This window comes from Platichthys flesus, chromosome 18, assembly GCF_949316205.1.
Source record: "Platichthys flesus chromosome 18, fPlaFle2.1, whole genome shotgun sequence".
Lineage (NCBI taxonomy): Eukaryota > Metazoa > Chordata > Actinopteri > Pleuronectiformes > Pleuronectidae > Platichthys > Platichthys flesus.
This window is the reverse complement of record NC_084962.1, coordinates 20105076-20132859: the sequence shown is the minus strand read 5'-3', so window position 1 is coordinate 20132859 and position 27784 is coordinate 20105076. Positions and strand designations below refer to the sequence as shown.

Below are 27784 nucleotides of genomic sequence, written 5' to 3'. Positions count from 1 at the left end.
AGCCTCTGATTGGAAGATAAGTTTCTCAGCAGATAAAAGAAGTTCCAGCAGAACAGCTGCAGCAGGAAAGTTCAACCTGCTTTTCCGACTCAGGCCGAGCCCATCTGGAGAGAATCACTCCCATCGGGAACACAACTGCTCACAGCGCCTCGAGGGGATCGCTTCACTTTCTGTGCAAATGTTCACTGGAATTCAAACATGAACTGATTAGAATGTGGAGGTCAAAGGTCAAAGTTCAGAGTGTCGTCACACAGAACATTCAGGTGCAAACACTAGGATTTAAACAGAGCGCAGCCTACAGGTGATGTTATGACATGACACTTAAAGATCCGACTTGTGTGTGTGTTTGTGTCCCAGCTGTGTGTGTCGGTGGTGCTGGCTCCCTTCTGTATTCTCAGGAGAACTCTCAGGTCGACATGTTGCTTCCTGTCGGCGATGCTGTGCTGCTGTGGACGGACTCATTTAGGATCTGATCTGATCACTGTGACGTCAGCTTCCTGCAGGAGTGAGAACAGACGCACAAACCAGAGGGGAGGGGTCGCACAAGGTGAGTTCAGAGAAACGTGACTTGAACTGTTCACCTGCAGGGAACCAAAGCTGCTGGAATGTGATTGGTCGAGCTGGAAACCTCCAGCCCCAGAATCGTGTCCCTCGCCTTCAGGTCCTGTCTGTGGAGAAGACCTGAGAGACAATCCCACAAGCAGCTGTTCCTTCCACCTGAAACGTTTCTCCACACATCAGCTGTTCTCTTGTTTCCCTGATGAATAAGAGTCAGGTTTTCCCAGAGGTCTCGGAGGAGATCCGGTGGATCCAAACCTTTGTTCCTGAGTAAGCTTCTTGTTCATTCACCTCAGAGTGCAAGAGGAAGGGACAACGAAACCACCGAGCAGATTTCAAACCATGATTTATGATGCGATGGTGGTGAGGATGTGGAACTGTGACGTTGAGCAAGTGTCCGTCAGCGTTACCAAACCACAGATCCAGGTGAAGCAGAGTTTATAGAACCTCTCTGACGTGTCTGTGACTTCAGAATGACCTGGAGACCTTCAGCTGAATGAGGGATGCTCCCATGTGACTTCTCTTTCCCTCCAACGCGACTAACATGTGGTCGGAAACACACACGAGGCATTTTGCTGTTTCCATTCATCATCATGTGTTTTTTAAATTTGTTGATCAATGGAAAATTATCATTATTTGTTGTTTTACAAAAGACCCAATACATCATTTTCTAAGATACCGCTCTGGTATCACAACATTTTGATCACCATTCCCTTATTTAAATATATTTAAAAATTAAAATAATACTTTATAAGAATATTAGACCCCTTGTAAAGAGTCATCCATCAGGAGGTGCAACACAAAAAAAATCACTGGGTGAAAAGCACGTGCACAACAGTGGGTTGAGCTTTATACAAATAGAACAACAGAACATCTAATAAAAATATATTCAGTTATCAATGTTGTTCTAATGTTCTTCTATTGACTGGATCAAAACAGCCCCAGAAAACGACTGTTTATTCCTATAAAAATAAACATGTATAATGATAAACAATAAGCCACATATTTGTATACATTCCAACAGGTTTGTGTTATATGTATTTATTTCATGAGGGAAGAGTGAAAATGTCAAGTGGTTCAACCTGTGACGTTCCAGAAGTTCCATTTGGAACTTATGAGTCTTCACTTTTTCCAGAACTCATGATTCTGACTTAACTCAAGTTCAATTATTAACTGAGCTGTTTTTGGTTTTGGTCCAGTTCCTGGAAAAATCTGGGTTAGGGTTTTCTCCGGTTCCATATAATAAAGCTGCTAATAAGCTATTGTGTAATACTATTGTAGAGAGATAAGATATTATTTCATAACCTTTTAACTGAACAGATTTTACACCTCAGATCATCACATCACACAATCTCTTTTATTTTAACACAACAGAGGAAACGTGCATCGGACTCTAAAATGAAATAAAAACATAAAATAAAAGTTGTGCAGTCACAAACCCAAAATAAGTTTTTTAAAACGGAACAGAATAATTCAGTCTTCATATGTGAAGGGACAATATGCATACTATTATTATAACTATTATTTAATTTTTCCCCTGAAAGAGGAGTGGAACCACAGTGATGGTAATGTACAGTGTGGCCACCGGGGGGCGCTCTTCACTGCCATTATGAAATCTGACACTTTGTGTCTGATCATAGTGAACACTGCCCTCTGGAGTTGTGTTGTAGCATCACACGGTGGATTACAGCTGTAGAGATGATACAGAGGTCAGAGGTCAGAGACGTGACCCCCTGACCTTAGACTGAACAGGTGGCCATGTTGTCAGGCTGCAGGCTGGACGAGGAGAAGAAGCAGTGCATCATGGGACACTGTGACTCGTGGGCGGAGAGAGCTTCAGTCAGGAGTCGCTGCTCCTCGGACAGAGAATCCACCTGAGACACAAAACAACGGTTTTATTTATTTGTCCTTTTATTGGTTTGAGGCTCTTATAGGATTTTAACACTTTCATCCGGAATGAGAGTAAACATGTAAACATGTAAACACCTCGGTCCTCAGCTTCTGGTTCCTCTGCTCCAGCAGCTCACAGGCCTGGAAGAGAGGAAGAGGAGAAAAGACCAGAAGAAACGGTGGATGACAGGAAGAGGAAGAACTGCATATGATTGACATAAGGCTCAGGACCTTCTCGTTTACTTTGGTGCTTTTGCAAAATGAAATGTAGATCAATAATCACAAGGAGAAACTGTGAAACTTCAGTTTTATGTGGTTTCTGTGACTCTGGTGGACAAAACAGCTGCTAATTCGTTATTATCTTGGTCTGTGCAAATCAAGAAGTACTGACCAGACCATAACCTCAAAAATGACCTTTGACCTCATTAGGAGCAGGCTCTGGTCCCCATCAGGTGTACTGGTCCTGACAGGTCAGCAGTAATGCTGCTAAAGAGGCAACACACACACAGACACACACACCTCATGCAGCAGGTCGGCTCTCTGTGTTTGTCTCTTGCGACTCTTCTGAGCTGCAACTCTGTTTTTCTCTCGCCTCTTCATCCTCCTGCCTTCGTCCTCTGAACCCTGACACACACACACACATAGAGAGACACACACACACACACACACTTCAGTGACCACTGACCAATAGAAGTTCATTCACTCTCCCTCATTTACAACCCATGACCTCTGACCTTGTGTCTTGGTCCACAGCAGGAAAAGAAGCGTGATCTTACCACACACGTGTCCCACAGGTGGTCGTCCTTGCTCTCTGACATCCCAGGAGTTTAAAGCGTGTGCGCTCCGGCTCAGCGTCTCCGACACACAACAGTTTCTGGTGAAGTCTAAACAACAGGCGAGAAACCTGCAGTTTCACTTCAGCTTCCTTTTCACCTTTTTAATTTGTTGCACGTTTAGAAGAAGCAGCAGCGAGGCCGGTTCACATAAGTCATGTGACCACTATCTGGTTACCGACACACAACCCATCGGTCGATAACCACACACTGTGGTTTATCTCTTTAATCCCACATTCTGCAGAAATAACCAACAAACAACTGAGTTAAACCACAACTAAGAATAGTTGAACCTCTGAAAAAAAAAAGAAGCTTTTCACTTCTGTTTGAGGTTTTGAGGGAAACCGTGAACTTCAGACAGAGACACAGAGCAGCAGGTCAGAAAGAGTTTGAGTTATTTAATGGAGGAAAATGACAAACATTAAGACTTTTTAAAAATGACACAGCACAGGTCGAGTTTGGGTTTGAAAGAGTTTATATAAACAGCAAAGATCTTAAAACGAAGACAAACTTTGAGACAGGACGGCAAATTGAAATGTTCTGATCAGAAAGTGCTCTTCTCTGGTTCAGCCCCCCCCACGGGGTGACCGGGTCTCTTGGCGAGAGGCACGTAGCATTCTGAGGCCACCGCTTCTTCTACGGCTTGCTCGATTGGCTGCCTGTTCTCTGCCGCTCTGCCCGGGGCCAGCATCGGAGCGTCTGATTGGCCGGTGCAGCTGAACACTTCTCTGTGGATCTCCAGGCTGGTGTGGCTGGGCTTCATGTTGAGGATCTCACAGAGGCCCTCGGCCTGTTTCTGCAGAGTGCTGATCGACTGAGGGCGAACAAAAGGGGGGGAAATTATAAACATTTTATTGAAATACATATCTATTAAACGTGTATAAGTGCCGGTTTGCTGTGTCACCTTGATAACCTGGATGGCCTGTTTCACCATCTCAGGAGCTGCAGCGGACAAATCAGTCATGATGTTCTCTGAGGAAACAACATTTAGGATTAGATTCTATGGTTAATAAACATTATGTGGAGAATTTATGTAAATAAGTGAATAATCATCTACTAATCTATCTTCTACCACTAATCTATTGTGTGTTTCACGAGAGCTGCGACAGGTTTGAACCCAAATATCAGCTGAACGGTGATAAACCACAGGAATAATGTGGAAAGGAGTCGACTCTTCACGCAGACACGAATCTACTGAAGTCGACTGAAACTCATGAACTGAACCAGAAGCAGCTTCTCCAGGTATTTCAGTTCACTTAGCCTGAAACTTTCAACTGTCTCAGAGAGAAGTAGCTCTTCCTGATTTCATGAAAGCAAGAAGAAAATGCCCGGCACACAAAGTCGGTGGATATGAACCCACCGGAGAGAATATGCAACATTTTCAACCAAAGAGGAATAAAACAAAAACACTAGATCACATTTTCTATCAGGTGTTCATGGGTAATTATTATATTCATAAACTCACATGTTTTAAGTTGATAATGAACTGACTGGCAGAACTTTAAACTTCTTTCTGAGCATCAGAGATTAAAAGAGTTTAAATATTTGTGTGTGTGTGTTCAGTAAATACCTTGATCAGGGTCTCTGGCCACCTCCTGGGGTCGGACTGCTTGTTCGTAAAGCCCCTGGAAACACAACATGACAGTGGATGTAAATGAGAAATAACTTCTGGATAGACAGTTACTGTGATGCACGTTATTTATGTGATTATATTCATGTTCTTTTCCTTATATCTATCTAATAATTCCAGAAGTCCCTCTCTCTCTCTGTGTGTGTGTCTCTCATATCTCTAGGAACCAGTCGTCTTATCGGCTTCACATTCCTGCTGTGCATCATCAGAAGCCCAGTGAAGTGCAGAGTTGAATTTTGTACGATTTGGAAAGATACTTTCAATAACAGTAATAAGATTTGAACGACCAGGCGACCAGCGTCAGGAGCAGCATCGACGTTAGTGATGTTGTCAATCAACGACTGATTCTCCAGTTCAGGGCTCTGCAGTCGATCTCCACTGACCTCACAGCAACATCTGAGCTGCTTATTTAGGACAAAGCGACTCCCACACCCACCATGAGTTTACGCTCAGCCTTGAGGGAGTGGACCACGTGAGGCAGGATCTGTCTGGGGTAAGTACGGCGCCTCCTGGTGGTCTCAACGATGGTGTCATCCAGGAGGCTCTCCAGATCAGCCGACTCGTCCTCTGCTCGGGAAGGAGAAACAGAAAAAGACTTTATTGAACATGCTGTAGACGTCAGGGAGCTGATTTGTCCGGTGAACACATGAAAACAGGTTGAGGAGTTAGATGAGGGACAAAGTGAATCACCCTCAGCGTCAGGTGCCTCCTCCCAAGGTTTTCCATTCACCAACACGTTGTCCTGAACAGCAGCTTCAAAGTTCTGCACGGACACACAAGTGAACACAGATCTGAGCACAAACACTAAGAGTTCACACAACAATGCAACATGTACAGTTTGAAGAGTTTCTAACACAACAACACATTCTACCTAATCAGTCAACTGTTTGTGATGTATAATGTGATGTTTGTGTCATTTGTTATTTATAGAAAATTGTATTCACATTAACATACAGGAGGTATGAGCTCTACTCAGTGATGTTGTAGTTGATATATGTTTAGTAGCACTCCCACCACAGGGGGGCGTAGTGCTGCTGCTACAGTTCGAATCTGGAAGTTTATGAAAATATTGATATTTATAAATATAAATGAAAAGCCCACCTATTTAGTAGTGTGTGGTAGAAGGGTGTTACAATTGTATATTTGTGTGCGATGGTTGACTTTAGTGTGAATGTGCTCCACCCTTTTTACTTTTTCATCTTTTATGCGTTATTTCCTTTTAGTGTTTTATATCGTTTAGCGTGTTTTTAGGATCAGGTGAAATATTCAACTCACTTTTATTCTGCATTATTAGTCTTTATATGTGTAAGATCCGGATGATCACGTGTATCTGATTCTCACTGTTTGTTGTTGTTACGTTCTGCAGCTGCTGTCGCACTTTGGTCCGAATAAACTTCCTCACGAGAAAATATCATATATTAGATTTGATTTATTATTGTTATTATTTCTCGAAGGGGATTTCTTTTACTGAACAGTTGAATGTAATGTCATGTAACGCAATGTAACGTAACGTAAAGTAACTCACCATCAGCAGCTCCTGCAGTAAAACCCGTCGCGTGTCCTCGGGGACTTCCGTCTGTCCGTCCAGCGCAGTTTTTAAAATGTCTTTGTATTTGTCCACCAGCTCCGTCACTTGTTTCTTCGTCGCCACCGGGACTCGGAACTCTTCCGTCTCCATCTTTACCGCCAACTTGTTTATATTCTTTGTCAAACCGGAACCACAGATGGGACTTCCGGGTCCGACGGCTAACAGGGTCCCCCGCCCACTCGGAGCAACACTTCCGGTTGGCTCAGCGGAAACGTTCCGTGCCGCTCTCATCTGACAAAACGTTTCTTTCTGCGTTTTCAAGTCTCCTCGTTTTTTATATTTTAATTCCTCGATGGAACTCGGCTTCGTTGACTCTCACTGTCACATCTCGGCTCGTGAGTTTGAGCAGGTAGACGGTCCCGTGTCTGTAAACACCATGAGCACAAAGCTAACTGGATGTAAACAACTTTCAAGAGCAGTTTAAACTATTTGAATAAAACAATTTGTTTGCATCACAAATACTAATTCGAGAATTTCAATGTGCTCTTTGACTCTGTGGCTGGTGGCTCCACTTTGACTCAGTTGATCACAGTTGTTTTTGTTGTCACAGGATCTGGAGGATGTGATGCAGAGAAGCAGACAGGTCGGTTCTCTGGTCAAACTCTATTCGTTCCCCAGCTTTCACTAAAACTGCATCACGGCTGACATACAAGCCACGAAGAGAAAATACAAATTCAACCAGTGACACTGGAAAAACCTAAATTGAGGGTGATGGAAATTCATCTTGAGATTTGAAATAATGAAATTCTCAGACTGGTGTTGCCATTGAGTCTTTATAGTAGTAAGCTCTGCAGAGTTTACACAACAAGTACGGGTGCTCAGGATGGAACAACTGGCTGCAAGTGTGAAAAAGCCAGGATTTATACAAAGATGCGTTTCTCGAGACAATATGAAAATAAGAAGACAAGCCAGAACTAATACAAAGAGGTGTTTCATAAAACGTAATAAGAAAAAATATATGAAATCCTCCTCTGTGTCTATCTGCTGTGTCCGTCCGCTGTAGCAAACTCCCTGTTTGCCAAGGCCACAGTAGTGAGACACCTGGTTTGTTGAATTTTCCCTTACAAGAGTTTTAAGGTTTAAGAACTAGAACGTCCCTTGGAGAGCGAACGATGGGATCAGGTCTTTCTCCCAGTTTGTCTTTGAAAGAAGACGACTCAAAAACAGATGCAAAATGCTCATAAAACTGAGGGAAGTTTAACAACAAGTGAGATTCCAAGGAGAATATTCAGAGTTTAGTGTATATCTGAAAGTTGCTGTACAGAACACTCAGCTCGGACATAGAACCGAACAATAGGTATATTGCTGCAGATGAATACAGTTTTGTGTGTGTTTCTGTGTGTGTGTGTGTGTGTGTGTGTGTGTGTGCAGGCTGGGGTAGAGACTCTGATTGCTGTAACAGAAGAAGTCGGGGAGTTCAGCAGACTTCTCCAGCTGCAACAACGGTCTGTGTGTCCTCAGTGTGGAATAGTCAGTCCCAGGACGTACTGTATAAAGTTTCTTGAACAATTATATAATGTAAGAGAAAGCAGGAAGGAAAAACATAAAAAATACAAGGAGAACGAGTTCGGCTTGAACTTCAATTTATAAAACTTGTTGGACTAGCAAATAGAAACAAGAGAAGGGGGAGACAGGGGACACATTTCAGATTTGAACTTAATTAAAATTAAGTTGAATAAAAACAAGGGACATCTTCAGAATCTGCAATAATCAGAACAGTTTAGTGAACAAAATGCTTTTCAAATGGAGCTCATCTCTAAATTGATAAGATTGTGGCAGAGCATCTGTAACTACAGAACAATAACGCCACCCTGGGGTAAAAGTACCTTCTCATGAAGTCCCTCATGCACAACGTATAGATTGAAGATAGTTTACATTCTCTTTCACAGCTGCTCCCTGCAGGACAGCCATATGTTTATTATGACCTCTGCTCTTTTCTCACAGCTATCCAGATGTGGTGGCTCCATGTTTCGGGGTCCATCCTCTGCAGGGCGGCGAGGGGCCCGAGCAGCGCAGCGCCAGGCCTCAGGTGGCAAAACAGACGGATTTCACTCTGTTGATTCTGACTTGACGAGGAGCGTAACTGTTCCCACTCTTCTCAGTGGTATCAGAGGGAGGGGGGGGTCCTCTGCAGGGGAACAAAGGCCCCTAACTAAAATACACAACTCCGGCTGTGATGTAAACATTAAACTATATTTCGTTTCTGCTCTGATTATATTTGTGGTTTCAAGTTTTATCCGATTTAATGTAAAAAAAAAAGAGGCTTTTGATGAGCCCTGAAAATAAAGTCTCTTTTAGTTGTGCAGCTTTTTATGTGGACGTTTATTTACAGGACCTGGATGCTGCTCTGCCGCTGCTCTACGAACACAGAGAACGCCTTGTTGCTGTAGGAGAGGTAGAAACACACACACACACACACACACCCACAAAACTGTATTTACCTGTATTGATGTTGAGGACCGATTTTTTTCCAAGTAATTCTCTCCTTCAAATTGAATTCCTCTCCTTATAAGAGTCTGTGACTTCAACCTAAACCTCTTCACACTGAAACCAGGTTGCAGAAACACACACACGTGTTACACACGACCACTTTACACACATTCTTTCATCCCTTAAAGAAATCCACTTGAATGTGACTTCTGGAAAAGAAAAGAGGATTTAACTTGTTAAAACTCCTCTTAGTCTTCTCTGCTGGGAAAAGTTAATGTAACTCAGTCAGTCACAGTCTCTCTCGTGCCAGGAAGTTCAGGAACTTCTGAACATTAATGAAGGTAAAATGATAAAATAATCTCTGACGAGCTGCGTGAGGTCACTTGTTCTCCTCTTCTTCTGGCTCCAGATCGGTTTAGACTTCACACCGTGGCGAGCTCCCACTCAGCAGGGCCGAGACGACCAGATGAGCGTGTTCGTTAAACAGCTCGACGTCGCCAAGGAGCTGGACCTTCCTGTGTGAGCCCGTCGAGATAGACTAGAAGGAAAAGTACATTTAATAATCCTCAGGCTCACAACGCATCTCTAAAGTTGAGTAGATTAGATAATGAAGGAACAGGATTGTACAAGAATTCCTGGTCGAGAGGGAATGAAGAAGGAATTCACGACTCTAGGTGTTTGAGACAGAGGCTGAATAGAGGAGCTGCAGCAATGGACAGTCTGAGGAAAGCGACATTAGACCATGAAAACTTTTTACAGTTATAAAACTAATTGAAACGATGAATATGAGCAGAATGAGTCTCCTTTATAAACACATATAATCAAGTCTGCATCGATGGTTCTTGTTGACTCGTCTTTCTCTGCACAGGAACGTCCACTCCCGATCAGCTGCTAGGGTCACCATCGAGACCATGAGACAACAGGGTGGGTGTCTCCCTCCTGTCAGTCACGTACACACAGCTTCTACAGCCGCAGACGATTGGAATGCTTGACTCTTTGATTCTCCATCAGGCATCAGTCGCGCTCTGCTGCATAACTTTGCAGGGAAGCCGTCGGTGGCTCTGGAAGGTGTGAAGGCCGGATACCTCTTCTCCTTCCCACCTGCTGTCTGCAGAAACCAGCAGGTGAGTGTCAGGTCACTTTGCCTGAGCAGCCCTCAGATGCATCGTCAGCCTACTTTGGTTATGCAGATCATCCTGAAGCCGTAGGAGCAGGGACGCGTCTCATTTTAATATGAAAATGAATCACGTGTTTCATGAAGCACAAGCAGCAGCAGCAGCAGCAGTGAGATGAGTGAGATTAGTCTTCTTCTTGCTTAGTTGACGTTCTGAACTCCCAAACAATCACTGGTTTCCTAATGGATCCATAATCAATTATTTACATTCTCTTCTCTTCAGTTTGACCTTCATCAAGGTCATGGCAACATTCAGGGACAGTTCAGGACAATTCTCTCGTCACAAATTTTCAGATGAAGCCACAACAATATAAATCAGTTTTGTGTCATTTTGTCTTTCATTAACACAACTCCTAAACTTCCCATGTTAATATGTTTACTTACCAACCTAAAACTTCATTGATCGTTCATTTACGACTTAGTTTTCGAGTTGTGAGGTGTTTTTTTCTTGGTCTTTATCTAATCTTGTCTCGTTTTAGTTATTCAGTAACTCCAGTAAAGAGATTAGACAAAGAAAGACGGAAAATCTCTTCGGATGTATTCTTCCCCAGATTAAAGAGAATAAAAGACAAGCAGCACATCGTGTATCTTGTGAATCTGCAGCCGTCCCTGATACCGAGGTGATAAACTCATTTCCATGTTTCCACACAGAGAGACAAACTGATCAGAGCGATCCCCCTGGAGCACATCTGTCTGGAAACCGACTCTCCTGCCCTGGGGCTCGACAAGCACGTGAGAGTGAAATGATCGGCCGCTGTAACACACGAGCAGCTCCTCTGCAGACGTTCACATTTGAATAACTCTCTTTTCTGCCTCGCAGGGGAGGAACGAGCCCGGTAACATCGTCCTGTGCTGCCGGTACATCGCCCACGTCAAAGGTCTGTCCGCTCAAACCGTTCAGCTCGTCACGGCACAGAATGCGTACAGACTGTTCCCCGGGGCTGACACGCAACAACGCTCACACAAACACACACACAAACACACACACAGTTCTGAAATCTACAGTTTGGCCTGAGGAGGGGGAGGAGTTGTATGATGAGGAGTTATGCAAAAGACGCGGCGTGTTTTGACTCTGGATGAAACAAGGAAACATTATAATCAAGAAGGTTTAATCTGTGGAGACATTTCAACTGACACTCAGTGAAGTTTCACAGGGAACATGAAGAGATGATATTCAAACACAGACACAAAGGAATCTGACCAGTGAAATGTTTTCCTCAGACTCGTTTCTTCTTCTTGAACAGTTGCTCACTGGATATTGAGACAACTGCATGTTTGGACAGTATTTGTTGTCCCAGGGTCCTGAAGCAGTTTTACACCAGGTGTGATTTATCTGGAAGAGGAGAAAAGCACAACAATGATTCATAGAGTCGTGATGAAGCATCTGGATCCATATGATGAGAAAGAATCAAATAGTTTTCATAGTTCCATCTTTCTGCTGCGTGAGTTGTTTAAAAACAAGTTGCTGTGTTCAAGGTCGCACAGATATCTGAGGACTGAACTCAGCTCTTATAAAACAATGCTTGCTGTTGTGTTGTGTTGTTGTTGCACATACTCTGTTCATAATGGTTGTGTTGAAGTTAAAATAAAAACGTTCTTGAGCTGACTAAAGTCTCCCTCTTCAGTCTTAATGTAGCACTTTTTATCAAGGTTTATAATTATTCATAATAAACATATTATTTAATTATACAACGTCTTTATCTTATTTTTCTTTCTTTCTGTGAAGCACTTTGTAACCTTGTTTAGATAAGTGCTATGTAAATAAACGTATATATATATACATATAATACATGTCCATCATCTTATGCCCCTTATGAAAATATTGAAAACACTTTAAGTCACACGCTGTAAATATTCATTGAGATATTAATGCAGTATATAAGTAAATGGCTCGGGAGCCTCCTTACAGCTCTCTTCAAAGTGCCTTCTCTCCGGAAGCTTGACCGGGGGCAGCCGCTCGGACCTCCCCCCCCCGGGCTGCGGCCCTGCTATCAGAGCGGCGAGCAGCACCGGGCTGGTCCTCAGGTGACCGCGGTGGTGCCTCCTCTCCGTCCTCTCCCAGGACTGTCCACTGTCCCCCTCCACCTGACACCACGTCTCCCTCCGCAGGTTGAGCTGCAGCAGAGCCGGCTCCTCGCGGCTCGACATCACGCCGCTTCAGCTCGAAATCACAATGCTTCAGCCTGACCTCACAATGCTTCAGCTCGAAATCACAATGTTTCAGCTCGAAATCACAATGCTTCAGCTCGACCTCACGATGCTTCAGCTCGACCTCACGATGCTTCAGCTCGACCTCACAATGCTTCAGCTCGAAATCACAATGCTTCAGCTCGAAATCACGATGCTTCAGCTCGAAATCCCACTGCTTCAGCTCAACCTCACAATGCTTCAGCTCGAAATCACGATGCTTCAGCTCGACCTCACGATGCTTCAGCTCGACCTCACAATGCTTCAGCTCGAAATCACGATGCTTCAGCTCGAAATCCCACTGCTTCAGCTCGACCTCACAATGCTTCAGCTCGAAATCACGATGCTTCAGCTCGACCTCACAATGCTTCAGCTCAACCTCACAATGCTTCAGCTCGAAATCACAATGCTTCAGCTCGAAATCCCACTGCTTCAGCTCGACCTCAAAATGCTTCAGCTCGAAATCACGATGCTTCAGCTCGACCTCACAATGCTTCAGCTCGACCTCCTGCACTTCAGCTCAACATCACGATGCTTCAGCTCGACCTCCTGCACTTCAGCTCAACATCACGATGCTTCAGCTCGACCTCCTGCACTTCAGCTCAACATCACGATGCTTCAGCTCGACCTGATGAATAATCCAAAGCGTGCTCGGCTGGTGATGCTGAGGTTCCCATGACAACGGGAAACTTGAAGACAAGTCTGTGCTCAAAGATCTTCTCTGCTGGTTGTGATGTGTCACTCCGTCTTAGATTCTAGTGCCACAAAACAACCAGGGCTACAAAATGACACAATTTCTTTGCAGCTTAACCAGGATGTTTTTTTTCTCTATTTCTAACCTTAAATATAAATGATAGGAATAAACCAAATACTGTAAATCATAAGAAACTTATAACAATAAACCAACAAAGTGACAAGTGAAGGTTCTATAGATAAAATGGGCAACTTTTCAAGTTCGCTGAACGGTTGTCCATGTTACATGCTAACATAGAGGGGCGGGGTTATGACCTTCACTGCAGCCAGCCACCAGGAGGCGATGGAGATGTTTCCAAAATAACTCGGAAACATGTGTAATATCTATCACCTAACTCATAAACAGTCCTGTTACATGATAACGATGATAAATCATCTTTACACAAGATGTGTGTCTGTTTCTGACCAGGCTAATTGTTCTGTTTTGAAAACAGACACAGAGTGAGACCTCTTCCCTCTCCACTATCCCTCCACCGGCAACAGGAAGGTGATCTGATCCTCATGAGAGCAACAGAGATAATAAGTAGTTCCTGGAAACTGTGTGGAAGAGCTCGGGTTGTTGCAGCCTCGCGAGATCTGGATCCAGATCCTTCACCTGCTGCAGAGACCTCTGGGTCAGAGGAGGATGAGGATTAGAGGGCAGATAAATGACCTGAGCATATGGACGCACTAATCTGAGTTTATGGACCAAGACCATTGAACTGTCAAATTGTGTAAGAAAAGATAAGATAGACTTTATTAATCCTGAAGGGAGGAAGCTTGCTCCAAGGTTACAGCAACACTGTGTGGAAACAGGAATAAATGAAGACCCAGTGACTAATAGAAATAAAATGAAACTCTTTCTCAGATCAACTCGTTTCCTGTATGTTCAGTTGTTGCATCATGGCTGCCCAGCTTCCACATGGTCGCTGATGACAGTCACACCTCCACCCTGGATGTACTAAAATATACTACAACATACTACAATACACTACAATACACTACAATATAACACAATATACTACAATACACTAAAATATACTACAATGTACTACAATACACTAAAATATACTACAACATACTACAATACACTACAATACACTACAATATAACACAATATACTACAATACACTAAAATATACTACAATGTACTACAATATACTAAAATATACTACAACGTACTACAATACACTACAATATAATACAATATACTACAATACACTAAAATATAACACAATATACTACAATACACTAAAATATAATACAATATACTACAATACACTAAAATATACTACAATGTACTACAATACACTACAATACACTACAATATAATACAATATACTACAATACACTAAAATATACTACAATATACAACCATATTCTACAATGTACTACAATATACAACCATACTCTACAATATACTACAATATACTACAGGTCCCAGCTGCTCCTCTATTGGTTCATCAGCATCGGAAGGCCCGTGTGTCACTGTCAGCTGAACAAAAGAGAGAGAGACAGAGAGAGAGACACACACACAAAGACAGACAAAGAGAGAGAGAAAAAGAGAACCGGATAGAGAGAGAGAGAGAGAGAGAGAGAGAGAGACAGAGAGACAGACAGACAGACAGAAAAAGAGAGAGAGAGAGAGAGAGAGAGAGAGAGAGGGAGAGAGGGAGAGAGAGAATTAGCCATAAAGAGAGAGAGAGAGAGAGAGAGAGAGAAAGAGAGAGAACCGGATAGAGAGAGAGAGAGGAGCAGCGTGCGTGTTGAACGGAGCCGGTCGGTGTGAAGAAGTCTCCGGACCCGGTGTGAAGAAGTCCCCGGACCCGGTGTGAAGAAGTCCCCGGAGCGGACCGTGGTTGTGATTCCTCTCCGGTGTGAGTCCGGTTCCTGTTTCACTTCATCTCCGTCTCCATCGGATGAAGAAGCCGCTCCGCGCCGCCTCTTCTGCGGGGGAGGAAGACGCCCCGAGCAGACACCATGGTCGCCGGTGAGCTGGTGCAGGAGCATGTTCGCGCGGACCCGGGAGCACCGGACGACATCACGATCCCCAGGAGGAGTCCGGAGCTCCCGGGGGGCGCCGCGGCCGAGCGACACGCGGAGCCCACTAACGAAGCGGTGAGGACGGGCGGGGGAAGGGAGGGAGCAGCCGACCCCGCTCAGGAGGAGGAGAAGCAGGAGGAGAAGCTGGAGGAGAAGGGGTCGGAGGAGAAGGAGGCTCCGCCGGATGAGAGCGAGGCGATGCTGCCGAGCGGATGCTCAGGGGAGGCGGCGAAGAGCCGGGACACGCAGCTGTTCGCGCGGCGGTTCGCGGTGCTCGCCGTGTTCAGCCTGTACTCGCTGGTGAACGCCTTCCAGTGGATCCAGTACAGCATCCTCACCAACGTGTTCACGCGCTTCTACGGGGTGTCCAACGACAAGGTGGACTGGCTCTCCATCGTCTACATGGTGGCCTACGTGCCGCTCATCCTCCCGGCCACCTGGCTGCTGGACCGGCGGGGGCTGCGGCTCACGGCCCTGCTCGGCGCGGGCCTCAACTGCGCCGGCGCCTGGCTGAAGTGCGCCAGCGTCGGCCCCGGGCTGTTCGGAGTCACCGTCACCGCGCAGGTCATCTGCTCCGTGGCGCAGGTGTTCATCCTCGGCCTGCCGTCCCGCATCGCCTCGGTGTGGTTCGGTCCCCGGGAGGTGTCCACCGCGTGCGCCACGGCCGTGCTCGGGAACCAGGTCAGAGAGAAGCAGACACACGTACACACAATAAAGTAAAACTAACACTAGTGATACAAATTTAAAATAATAATGACATGCAATGTGTGAAAAACTAACATCATTTATCATTCAAAAACATGATCTGTTCAATTTTATAAAAAACATGAACTATAGAATCTCCGTTCTGCGTCAGACTGTAAACACATGACTGTTTCCTCATTAAGGAATAACAATATACTCATCATCCTTATTATAAGTTTATTCTAATAGCAACTTTCCAAACAGTGTCTGGTTCACAAAGAGATGAATATAAGCAAAACATCAGAGGCAACAAGCAAAATAATACAAGTTTACAAGTAATACATTTATAATCGTAGGAGGAGATGACGCAGTAGTTGAGGTCAATGCACCATGACGTCGGTTGCCCAGAATTTATAATCGCAAACCTTGTGACTTATTGGAAAATGTGAAACATATTTAGTATTTACTATAAAGATATAACATTAACGAGCAGTTGGAGGACGATTCCCTACAACCTGGCAACCCCTCGTTAGTGGCACCTCTTATATATCCATTAACCATTAATACATCCCTTGATAAACCCTAAAGCATTGAGTGATAAGGATTAAAAAAGGTTGAGAACAATGGCTGCAGGGGCCCAATGCCTTCATCCCCTTAGGCCCTGGAATAGCTAAATCCGCCCCTGACCAAGCCACCGAGTTGTATAGTAATCCGTCCGATTGTGTGTGCGAAAAACTAAACAAACTTAGGCCGAATAACATAAGCTCCTTGGTGAAGGTAATAACAGAACAGAAGAGATGATAGAGTAATACACTAGAACTGCATTTTAATCCGTAACATGATACAACACAGTATAACTTTAACAACAACCGTGTTTCTCTTCCTCTCTGTGTCTCTCTGTGTCTCTCTATGTCTCTATGTGTCTCTCTGTGTCTCTCTGTGTCTCTATGTGTCTCTCTGTGTCTCGTCTCTAGCTGGGGACGGCCATAGGCTTCCTGTTGCCTCCAGTGTTAGTTCCCAACACACCTGACGACCTTGAGCTGATGGGTCATAACATCAGCGTCATGTTCTACGGTACCGCCGCTCTCTCCACGGGCCTCTTCCTGCTCACAGTAATAGGTAGGCCGCACAACACAATCACACACTGGTGAACACAGACACACACAACTCAAGTGATGCCTTGCGTTTTGGGATGCAGACGTTTACCCTCTGCTGCCATCTGTTCCATTCGCTGGGGCTTTGTGGGTCAGTTCCCTGGAAGCTGTGTGAGGTGACATTAGAACAGAGGTGTGTGCTCATGTTTGTGTCCCAGTGGGGACTTTAAACTGAATTCACACCAACCCGTGGGACAGATGTCCCTCGGGGGAACTATACTGATGTCCCCATGGGTTCAGACTGCTTTCTGAAAGTTGACTCAGGGTTCAGGTAAGAATTAGGTGAAAGTTGTTAATGTAGTTGTGATGGTTATGGTTCAATCTTTATTTAGATGCTGAGATCCTGGACAGGACAGCAGCAACACAAACACAGTACTAGTGGGCGACAATGAGTTGTCCCCCTGAGGGTAGTAAAATAAAGTGTGTGTGTGTTCTGAGGACTCAGGTGCCCTGAAGCAGCACTTACTTAGGGTAACTTCAGGTTGAACAGGTCTACAAAACTGGTTCACCGTGCTAACCTGCTCCGGACCAATCGAATCACTGGGAAAAGTCATCGAGTGAACGGATCCGGACGAGGACAGAAGAGTTAACGTGAGAAATGATGAAGAGAAACTTTATATTTGAGTGTTCCAGATTTTCATGTGTCCATTTTAAAAACAGAGATTCAAACAAGCGGAGGAGGAGCTTATCGCAGCAATACATCAAAACTATTGAAGCTTAATTTTAATTTAATGAATTCTCCGAACAGAGTTTGGTGGAATTGCTACAGCGACAGCACTTCTGGTTCAGGAAGCCGGGGATCATGGGTAATATCCACTGTGTCTCAGTTCAATGAGTTTGACAACAGACTTCACAACTCATAAAAAACTCACATGTTCACATTGTGAGTGAACCGCACTGATTTAAACATGCATGATGACTTTGGGGTAATAAATCCTAAACATTAACCCACATTACCCGAGGTCACACTGTACATGATGTACAGCACTATCTGTACCTGTATGTTTTCTCCAAGGGAAGACTCGACCTCCTGGACCTGAGGGACGACTGTATTATGACTGTTTAGTGTCGGAACCCAGTTTTACAATGTTCTAGAATATTCATACATTTTTAAAAACATAACATGTGGTGTTATGTTTTTAAAAAGGCACAACAAAAGAAACAGTATTTAAGAATAATTTTCCATATCCGATAGCTACTCGTTCTGTTAAACGACATCAATACTGTACCAGCGGATTGTTAAAAGGCATAAATGAGCTTCATTGATGAAATATGTTTATATGTGTAACTGAATGTGTTGAAGAATTTATGTTGTTGTTATTTATAATTGAAGCTTATTGAAGTTCCGCAGCGAGCCTACATGTGTGTAATCGAGGGGCTCATCAGGGGCTCATCTGTTTTTCTTATAATTTGGTATTTAGTAATCTAAGCAAGTCGCATTGAAACTTTCTTCTGTCTCTTGTAGTGATAAAGGACCGCCCCCCCCTCCCACCCAGCCCGGCCCAGGCTGTTCTACCAGACTCTCCCACTGAGGATTACTCCTACAAACAGTCCATCCTCAACCTGGTCCAGAACAAAGCCTTCATCCTGCTGCTCATCAGCTACGGTAAACTCAGACAAATGCTTTTCTGGATTCAGATCTTTTTTACTAGCTATAAAATCCATATCGGTGGGGGGGGCTCTGATATACACATACAGTTTATATTATACTTCTTTTTCTAGTTAGGATAATTCCTGCTATTAAAACACAGGAAAAAACTGAAAAAGATTGTGACTATAATCACATGTTGTTTCCGAAGTTTCTAATCCAGAAGTTGTGCGTTTCCCCTGAAAGAAACTGGGATCATTTTAAGACTCCAGCATTACAACTGCCAAAGGGGCTTTTCTGCAGTTTGATGTTTGTAGCATGACTATCTTCTGGCACATGGTGTTCACATGACCACCCCCCCCCACACACACACACACACACAAACAGATTGTTTTAAAGCCGACACATGATGTTTTTTCAGTCTTGTTTTCATTCAGTGTGTTATGTAGGAATTTGGTGAATGTAAAAGTTCGGCAAAGGTAAACATTTACTCACAACATAGGGGGTCAGTTGACCAATCAGAGCAGACTGGGCTTTATCAGGGGAGGGGGGGGGGGTCTTAAAGAGACAGGAGCTAAAGGCAAGTGTTTGAGACAGAGGCTGCAAAGAGGAGCTGCAGCAACGGACAGTCGGAGGACAATGACGTGATTTCACTTTGCTGCTGAAGCTAACTGCTGTCTCCCCTTGTCTCTGTCTGTCCATCTGTCCACAGGTATAATGACGGGCTCCTTCTACTCCGTCTCAACTCTCCTCAACCAGATGATCATGACCTTCTACGAGGTAAGAGACCAACAGCAGGGAGATGGTGTTTTACTTCATAACCCTTCTCACACATTGCTCCTGTCTATTTCACCAGGGTTCTAAAGGAGGGACACACATTACAGATCTTACACTATTACTCAATGCTTATGCGATGTAGTCATTCAGGTTTTAATATAGATCAAATGGAAAGTGGGCTAGGGAAAAGAGGGAGCGAGAGACAGACATGGAAAATAACAGAGGAGCTTCTGACGGCTTCGATGAGACATGAGGTTATTGTGTGTGGCTCAGTGTTCATTAGCTTCTTTCACGCAAGCCTGCTGCGCACCATAACACTGTCGGTGCGCGCACATCGCAGGCACACACACACACACACACACACAAACAAACAAACCTCGCCCTTAAACATTGTTACAGAACATGTGACACTTTAAACACACCTATAAGGTGAAACCCACGTGTTTCTGCAGAGATTTGATCAGTTAAAGGAGGACAAAGGCCTTTTGTGCTCATAAAACCTCTCCTCCTCTCCTCCTCTCCTCCTCTCCTCCTCTCCTCCTCTCCTTCTCTCATTTCCTCTCCTTTACTCTCCTCTGGTTTCCTCTCCTCAGAACCAGGAGTTGAACGCTGGGAGGATTGGTTTGACTCTAGTCGTCGCTGGGATGGTCGGATCCATCCTCTGTGGCCTGTGGCTGGACCACACAAAGACATACAAGTAGGAAACACACAAACACACACACACACACTTGTTAAGTGGAGCACTGATGTTGCTGATAATGTCTTTGTCGTGTTCACAGGGGCTTCAGTGTTTAGAAACATGAGAGGAGCAGCGAGTTGGAGACGCACTATTATTTAAAACTTTTAATATGTTGTGTGTCAAACTGTGTTTTGTCAGATCTGTCTCATGTGTCTGACGCCTCTGTGAGAACACAGCTAATCCTACAAGTGGAGATGAAACCTGAATCTTGACCCTGAGCTGTGGGGTTAGGAGATGAGATGTTCCTCATGGGGAGATTCACATTTGACCTTGAATCACTGATCCACTGACTGACGGCTGTTTTTCAGGATGACGACTCTGATCGTGTACGTCCTGTCATTTGCGGGCATGGTGGTCTTCACCTTCACCCTGGACCTCGACAGCATCTACCTGGTCTTCTTCACGGCTGGAGTCCTGGGGTAGGATTCACTGAGCCAGTTACAGTGCACACGTTGACCCTGTGTTTTGTTGAAGCACCCAACTGCCTTTTTACACTGTTTGACTTACTGAATGATCTCTTTAAAGTAAATATAACGTTACTTCCTAACTCTGCCAAATACCTTAAATTCAATCAAGCTGCACCAAGTTACAGACACTCATAAATATCAACATTTCATCAAGATCTGTGAACTCTCCTCCAGGAAATCAACAAATTATTAAAAAGTGGAGGGAAGAGGAAGAAAGATTTCTGTAAAACCTGCTTTGTACCTGAGTTGTAAAACATAACCTGACACATCCACACAATATAATATGCAACTGCAATTTATTAAGTTGTGTAAGTAATATGATGACTTCAATAAAACCGCAGATCTCTGTGTGTTGTGGGTAAACTCAACTTTATTTATAATTAGGGTGTGGTCACACTGTGTCAACACTAAACTGCTGCTTCACCTTTTCCTTCAATGCTGCACAGTTTATCACAGGGTTTAACCTTTTCATAGATAGATAGACATTTGACAGTTTGACCATAAACGTGATTATAAATGATCATTTTAAATGTAAGTAAAGTATTAACTTAATGCTGTGGCTCTCATGTAGTCATGTGTTTCTGTAGAGAGGAGCAGGGAGCACATAGACGTGGATTTATCTTTCAACACAGCTCCCTGCTCATCGCGGCTCAATCTTAATTTACACAGGTCCTGATTGTTTTCATTCAGCTGCTGAACCAGTTTGACACAGATCGCTGATGCCGTGTTGAAAACCAGTAGAGAGAATGAGGGCCTGAGCTCTGTGTTGTGTGTTAAACATGAGATACAAAGCAGGTCCCGTGGAGATGACCTCTAAACACTGAGGATCCAGGGAGTTAAAGCCACGCCCGGGATTGAAGCTGCTGCTTTTGCATTATTTCAAATTAAACTGTGAACATGACATGAACTCTAAAGGTGTCAGAAACTGTCTGGGAGGATATCGACTGCAGCGATGTGGTTTTAATTATAAAGGCCAACAGGTAGTGGTAGCTGAATGAAACAGGAAGGGGTTTGTTTGTGTGTAAGTCCCGTCTCATCTGGTGTTTCCTGTGTTTCAGCTTCTTCATGACGGGGTACCTGCCTCTGGGCTTCGAGTTCGGAGTGGAGATCACGTACCCGGAGCCGGAGGGAACATCGTCAGGACTCCTCAACGCCTTCGCTCAGGTGAGGAGACGCGTCCAGCACGTGCAGAGCATCGGGAAAATCTGAGTGTGATCATGTTGAATGGGAAGGTAGTGTTTCCCCCAGTAAATCTGTCAGTCAAGGTGGTAAGCAGGTGGCGGTGCTGTTGGCGCGGCGCGTAGCGGCGCGGCGAAAATTTTTGGGGGTATTTTGCTCAAAGATGCCAGTACGCATGAATGAAATAAACAACTGTTTATTTCAATATAAATAAACAACAGTAGGTACAAATGTTGTGGAAAACATGCAGACACTACAAAATAGGGTTTAAGCCGGTTTTTAAGAAAAATCAAGCTGCCTCTGAAGATGACAGTTTGTGATGTCGGATTCCGTTCAAATTAACCGCCTATTCATTGTGGACGGCAAGAAAAAAAAAGTTTTCGCGCATGCGCACCTGATTCTGTATGATTTAACATGTACGCAAATAAGCATCATTCTTTGTGCCTTTTTTACGTAAATGGTATGCCACATAAGCCTTTACGTTACATATCATTCATGGACCAATTAAAATCGAGATATTACTAGACATTTACGCAGCTTAAGGCCAATGTATGCTACTCCGAGTCCGTTGCGGACTGACGGACGGACGGACCCTTTTTGATTTATAGTTCTACGAGCCTTTTTGTTGTGAAAACAATTCACCGCCAGAACAGTAGATGGCGCAACTGAAGTCGAGCTTAGAGAAGCCTACCTCATGAGGTATATAGAAGAAGTCCACGCTGGTTTATTTACGTCCTCCCGGCTCCTCACACACAGTGAACGATGGCAGCTAACAGAAAAAGGATGTTGATGACGCGACAGTTTTTGCTGAATAAAGTGACACCCAGCGGGTCATAATGCTTATGTTATCGTGTCTTAACGCAGCGGTTCCCCGGTCTTGTTTCCAAACTGCGTTGCTAATTCAACAGCTGCAACAGCTTGAAGCTACACGGAGGCAGCTAGCTTCCCCCCAGCTTCCACACACAGTCAGCAGGGACACCCGATACTAACTACTACCGTTAGTTAGTATCGATCTAAAGTGTTTGCTTCTAACCTGACGGTGTTTGAGAAACAGTGTCATGAGCCGTGGGATTATAGTCAGCGGGTTTTTGCGCTGTTCCCACCGCAGTTAGCATGGTGGTTAGCCCGCTAGCCACGTTATGAAAGTTCGTTATAACAGTATGTGACCGTACACACATGCCGTAAGTGCTCTAACCAGCCACCGTCAGCCGGACAACGCTGCTGGCTTAACACACTTGTCACACGAATTATAGAGTCGTAGTTGTGATTTTGGTTTATTGTGATGTAGGGAATGGAACAGGAAGTTTCCATTCCGAAATGCTGGCGTTAGCGGACCAATCACCAATATTTTTTTCAGTACATTGGTAGTCAAGGCGGGGCCCTAGTCTTGTTAAGGCGGCCGCCTTAACAAGATAGTGCTGGGGGAAACCCTGGAAGGAGTTTCCCCCACTGAATGTCTGTCAGCAGCAGACAAGGCTTCTGAAGACGGCCAACTGCTCGGCAAGTCTCTAACGTGTCTGTGTGTGTGTGTGTGTGTGTGTGTGTGTGTGTGTGTGTGTGTCTGTGTCTGCAGATTTTCGGGATCATTTTCACTCTGATTCAGGGCAAACTGATGACAGATTACAATCCTCGAGCTGGAAACCTCTTCCTCTGCGCTTGGATCTTCCTCGGAATACTACTTACTGGTAGGCTCTGTTTCAGTGTGTGTTTGTGTGTCTGTGTGTGTTTGTTTTTCTGTGTGTGTGTGTTTGTTTGTTGTTTGTTGTTTGTTTAGCAGAAATAGTAGAAGTGTAATATTTCCACTCTTGATTTGTTTCAGCCTTGATTAAGTCAGAACTCAAAAGACACAATGTCAACATGGGTGCAGACTGCGGAGACCTACAAGCAGTAAGTTCTCACACACACACACACACACACACACACAAACACACACACACACACAGCCACACACTCTGTGCCTTGTGACTTTAAATAGAAGGGAGCTACTCCTCATCCCATCGATACGCGGTTGACTGTCAGACCAATCGTGACTCGAACACATGAGCAGAGTCACGATGTGTGGTTCTTTGTGTGTCTCTGTGGAGTCTCTGTTAGACAGCGTCCTCTGACGTGACCTTCTCAGGACACATTCTTGGACCGTTCTCCACTTTCCCTGTTTGCTTGGATACTTATATTCTCCACTTTAATTCAACCTTTCCACCAACTGATTTTCTCCAATGATTTCTGAAGGTGCCCTGCAAAGCACTCTTCAGAGCAGCCAAGCCCTTAAATCTTGTCCAGTGCTCTTCAATCAGTCTTTTGTTCCGTCCTCCCATCGTCCTGCTGAGTCACAGCTGAAGGGCCCTTCATCACACTCTTCCTCTTCCTCTTGCTCTATGTGTCGTGGTGAGTGGTTACGATCTCCTGTGAGAAGCACTGACTGAGACTCCCAGCTTAAAGCTGAACTGTAGATCAGTTAAAAAAACTCAGAAGCTATTAAAAACCAGAGTTTACATTCAGGTTGCCATACAAGGATCCGAGAGAAGAGGTTTAAACTGACGCATATTGTCTTTAAAGTAAAAGCACGATGTTCGTTTTGCTGCTTTACCGCTGTTTGTCCAGCTGTATTACAGAGCTTTTATTTTGAAAAGTTGTGATTGTATCGCAGACCTCGGAAATAAACAACGTATTATTCAGTCTTCTTTTTGATTTGGACTTTCAGGTTGCCGTACCAGGATTAGAAAGAAGAGGCAAAAACTGACTTTATAAAAGATCTGTAAAACAGCATCATCGACTTGAATGTTGGTCGTAAAGAACCTTTTCTCTCCTACAGGGTTTTTGCACTGGGTCTTAAAATGTCCAAATATTCCTTCACATCTGTCGCACTTTACATTTGTCTAAAATTTAACTTGTTGAAACCTGTAAAACCTAAATCTCAATTAGCTTCTACATATCTATAAATACATCCTCTCCCTCTCCCAGGTCCCTAGTGAGTGTCCCGAGGAGAAGACGGTTCTCGACAAGAAAACCAACGGAGTCAGTCTGGCTTCCTCCATCAGCTTCTCCCATGAAACATCAGTGTGACGCTGCCAAGTCCCTGAATCACCGGTCGAACCCGAAGGCCTCCCCGCTGCCCTGGGATACAGAACCAGAGGGAGTCGGTGGAACCCTCGACCCAAATGTAGCTCCTCTGCAGAGGGATCCACGTCCCTCATGCCCCCAGTCACCGGCATGGTGAAAGAAGCGAAAGAAGCCGCCTGCAGAAGAAGCTCCTCTGCACTTTATCTGTGTTGTACTTTGTGATTCTGGCGCTTTGCAAACCTGCCCTCGATGGAAAACAGACTCCAGAGTAATCACAGTGGTTTCTCTGGTCGGAGTCTGCAGGTCACTGGGAGGAGGAGACAGTGAGCAGCTTTAGGTTTGTCCCGCGGCCTCGGCCAACATTTCCTGATTTTACTTGAATTACCCCCGGATGCTGTGGACTGCAGCAGTGAGACGCACTGTACATGTTGTGATGTCATCGCTTGTTTCTCCTCGTGCGACAGTGGTTGTGTTGGGAATCCTGTGTGAAGCTGCTCTGATTTGAAGCTGCTTCAGATTTCAAAGTGAATCGAGTTTTTTAATCTACGAGGATGAAAAAAAAAAAGAAGAAACTCCAGCCAGGACAGACGGACAGTGAATCTTTTAATGTCCAGTCAAGGTTGATCTAAATTTGGATTCAGATTTCAGGAGCGTGTCCTTGATCCTTTTTCTCTCTTTCCACCTTTATTCACTCGTCATCACACAGTGAGCGAGGGAATGGAGGGGCGATGAAGGAAGGTGGAAAAACAACAAAAAGGAAATCTGTTTTCGTAATCGTTCCGACAAACAAAGAAAACAACCGATAAACAGACCAATGGACATTTGCTAAATTCTGGGGTCAGCTTTAATTTATTTGTGAACAGATTTCTTTGATCATCAAAGTCGTCACATCAAAGAGTTCAGTGACACCTTGAAGGAAATGACAGACTTGTTCTGGTGGACCAGACTGAATGTGAGCACGTCCCGAGTTCGGCGCACAACAGGAAAATAAACGCACAACTTCAAAGTTTTTAATCGTTTTAATGCACAATCTGAAATGTTTTGGTTGTTTTTGGTGTCGACTCCGGTTGGTAGTTGTTCCTCTGAGAAGCTGAAGGTTTGAAGATGATGTGGAGATAGAAGAACAGCGCCCTCTTGTGGGTTAGTAGTAACACAGCGAGCAGAGCAGATAGGGGGAAGCACAATCGTGTGACAAGAAGGAAATGATTATTTATATTTATACATCCACCTCTGTTGTTTTGTTTTTCTTTAGTCACATGTAAAAAACTGACTTATAGAAGAAATCTGCTTTTCTTTACTGTCTTAATCCATTTCTGAAGCAAGTATTTTCCTTTTTCAACTTTTGTCTGTGCAGCTTGAGAACACACATGAAACCTGTGTTCACCTGGTGCTGACAATTTTAAACCACGTCTGCTTTAGGTTTGGTCCTTTTCTTCAACTCTCTCCTAAAGGTTGAAAGTAACTGAAAACTTCACAACTCAGACTGAAGACATAACGTTTAAATAACTGAAGATGCAGCACTATGGTTTCAAACAAGACATTGTTGAACTTCCAGCAGTTCATCAGGTTTAATGTAGTCGACCTGCGACAATGTTAAAGTAGAACTTACATTAATGACAACCCAATAATAGAATATAATTCACTTTAGGTTTTTCTGAAATGTTCTGTTTGATACTTTGATTAGTTTTTGATTCTTTCTAATACTTTACTTTCTTTTTTATTTTTGTTAAATTTTGAATGTATGACCTTTAATGGTTTGAGCAATTTTTACTTCAAGTGTCAGGAAGTGACATCAGACAATGTCTCAACGAGGAGGTTCACCAGGTTATTTATTGTCAAGACTAAAAAACGTCTACATATATCACATTTAATCATCACAGGAACTGTCCTTGTGTCTCTGGTCTCTTACATGTCTGAGAATAGCAGAAAGGCTGTTGACTCATTTTGCCGCAACCCTTTGTGTTTCTCAACGTGTTGAAACATGTGTATTGTGTAGACACCTCACTCTCACTTCTCCTTTGTTTGAAACTAATTGTTTGGTTCCTTTTCAGTATAGTTTGTGTTAATGATATATTTGTTTCTGCTCTGTAGATTGTAGTGGACGATAATCTGAAATTTCCTTGTTCAATCAATTTTTTTATCACACGTGTGTCTTTTTTGTAAAATGCTTTCTTTTTTTTGTCAAGTTTAGATATTTATTAATCTGTGAATAAACTGTAGCAAGCAGCACTGAGATTTAATTACAAATGCTTCTGTGGTCTGATTAATGACAAATGTTTTGCTATTTGTATTTATAAACGTCTTCAGTCTCATGTTTGGATCTGATTACCTCCATCTGGTCTCCCACGTTTCTCCATACGACCAGAAAAGGAGAAAGAAATGTGACGTAGAGGTTCTGTGTCGTCTGCTGACACTATTCATGATTCTGGTGACTTTTAATACACATCTTCTCTGTTAATCATCTGGCCGCATGACGGTGAATGTGACAGTGAGTCCGAAAAATAAAAAATGAAGGAACACGTCAGTGTTTTTTGTGGTTTCTAGACAACAATGAAAACAGAGCAATAAGGTGAAGGAGGATTTTGATACGCACACAATCTGTTGTGACGATCAGTTAGTTGTCGGGTAGGGGCTTTTCATGGGATTTTCGGACAATGAGATGATGTATAATATTATCTCACCTCGCAGATACTGTTATTGATACTTGAATTCAAAATAATAATAATAACTTTATTTATACAGCACCTTTCAAAACAGCCATTACAAAGTACTCGACAAATATAACAAAGAATACAAAAGATCGAAAGCGACAAGCAAATTTTTACAGCAGATAAAATAATACATCATTTAAAGTTTTGAAAGAAGTTTTGAAAAACAGAAGTAACATAAATAAAAAGCGATTGTTGCAGAGAGTAAACAACGTTGGAGAAACGAGTGCTGTCTTATATAAAAACCTGAATCACATGATACGCAGATGACATCACACTGTATGTTTTTGTTGGAATCATGAGAAGCAGAGTAGAATTCCAACAATAAAAGGATTTACGCCGAAATCTGTGTGACTATGTTGT

At 43.7% G+C, this 27784-nt stretch overlaps 5 protein-coding genes across 8 annotated transcripts; 2 read left to right on the top strand and 3 right to left on the bottom strand.

Annotated features, from left to right (window-relative positions):
• Positions 1–1812: 1812 nt before the first annotated feature.
• On the bottom strand, positions 1813–3386 carry batf3 (basic leucine zipper transcription factor, ATF-like 3). Its single transcript, XM_062411835.1, has 4 exons — positions 3225–3386; positions 2968–3072; positions 2545–2589; positions 1813–2432 (listed from the first exon to the last, which is right to left on the bottom strand). Exons 1-4 carry the CDS (start codon positions 3264–3266, stop codon positions 2298–2300), a joined length of 327 nt encoding a protein of 108 aa, XP_062267819.1. The 5' UTR covers positions 3267–3386; the 3' UTR covers positions 1813–2297.
• Positions 3387–3738: 352 nt separating this feature from the next.
• nsl1 (NSL1 component of MIS12 kinetochore complex) lies at positions 3739–6740 on the bottom strand. The gene is made up of 6 exons (XM_062411580.1): positions 6437–6740; positions 5602–5674; positions 5348–5478; positions 4852–4906; positions 4186–4253; positions 3739–4095 (listed from the first exon to the last, which is right to left on the bottom strand). Exons 1-6 carry the CDS (start codon positions 6728–6730, stop codon positions 3826–3828), a joined length of 891 nt encoding a protein of 296 aa, XP_062267564.1. The 5' UTR covers positions 6731–6740; the 3' UTR covers positions 3739–3825.
• tatdn3 (TatD DNase domain containing 3) lies at positions 6645–11714 on the top strand. 4 transcript variants are annotated; one of them, XM_062411577.1, is made up of 10 exons: positions 6645–6848; positions 7050–7082; positions 7871–7944; positions 8444–8528; positions 8832–8894; positions 9339–9448; positions 9798–9853; positions 9941–10053; positions 10755–10831; positions 10924–11714. In XM_062411577.1, the coding sequence occupies exons 1-10, from the start codon at positions 6792–6794 to the stop codon at positions 11171–11173; spliced, it is 918 nt and encodes a 305-aa protein (XP_062267561.1). In that variant the 5' UTR covers positions 6645–6791; the 3' UTR covers positions 11174–11714. The 4 variants fall into 4 exon arrangements, with proteins under 4 accessions (XP_062267561.1, XP_062267562.1, XP_062267559.1 ...); XM_062411578.1 differs by having other exon boundaries at positions 10755–10835; XM_062411575.1 differs by lacking the exon at positions 7871–7944 and having other exon boundaries at positions 8444–8677.
• On the bottom strand, positions 11196–12970 carry LOC133973611 (spermatogenesis-associated protein 45-like). Its single transcript, XM_062411581.1, has 2 exons — positions 12011–12970; positions 11196–11436 (listed from the first exon to the last, which is right to left on the bottom strand). Exons 1-2 carry the CDS (start codon positions 12249–12251, stop codon positions 11417–11419), a joined length of 261 nt encoding a protein of 86 aa, XP_062267565.1. The 5' UTR covers positions 12252–12970; the 3' UTR covers positions 11196–11416.
• A 1806-nt stretch (positions 12971–14776) lies between these two features.
• flvcr1 (FLVCR choline and heme transporter 1) lies at positions 14777–27323 on the top strand. Its single transcript, XM_062410935.1, has 10 exons — positions 14777–15746; positions 16724–16868; positions 18369–18509; positions 19204–19271; positions 19862–19965; positions 20316–20426; positions 21533–21638; positions 23227–23338; positions 23473–23540; positions 24615–27323. The coding sequence occupies exons 1-10, from the start codon at positions 15003–15005 to the stop codon at positions 24714–24716; spliced, it is 1701 nt and encodes a 566-aa protein (XP_062266919.1). The 5' UTR covers positions 14777–15002; the 3' UTR covers positions 24717–27323.
• Positions 27324–27784: the final 461 nt, after the last annotated feature.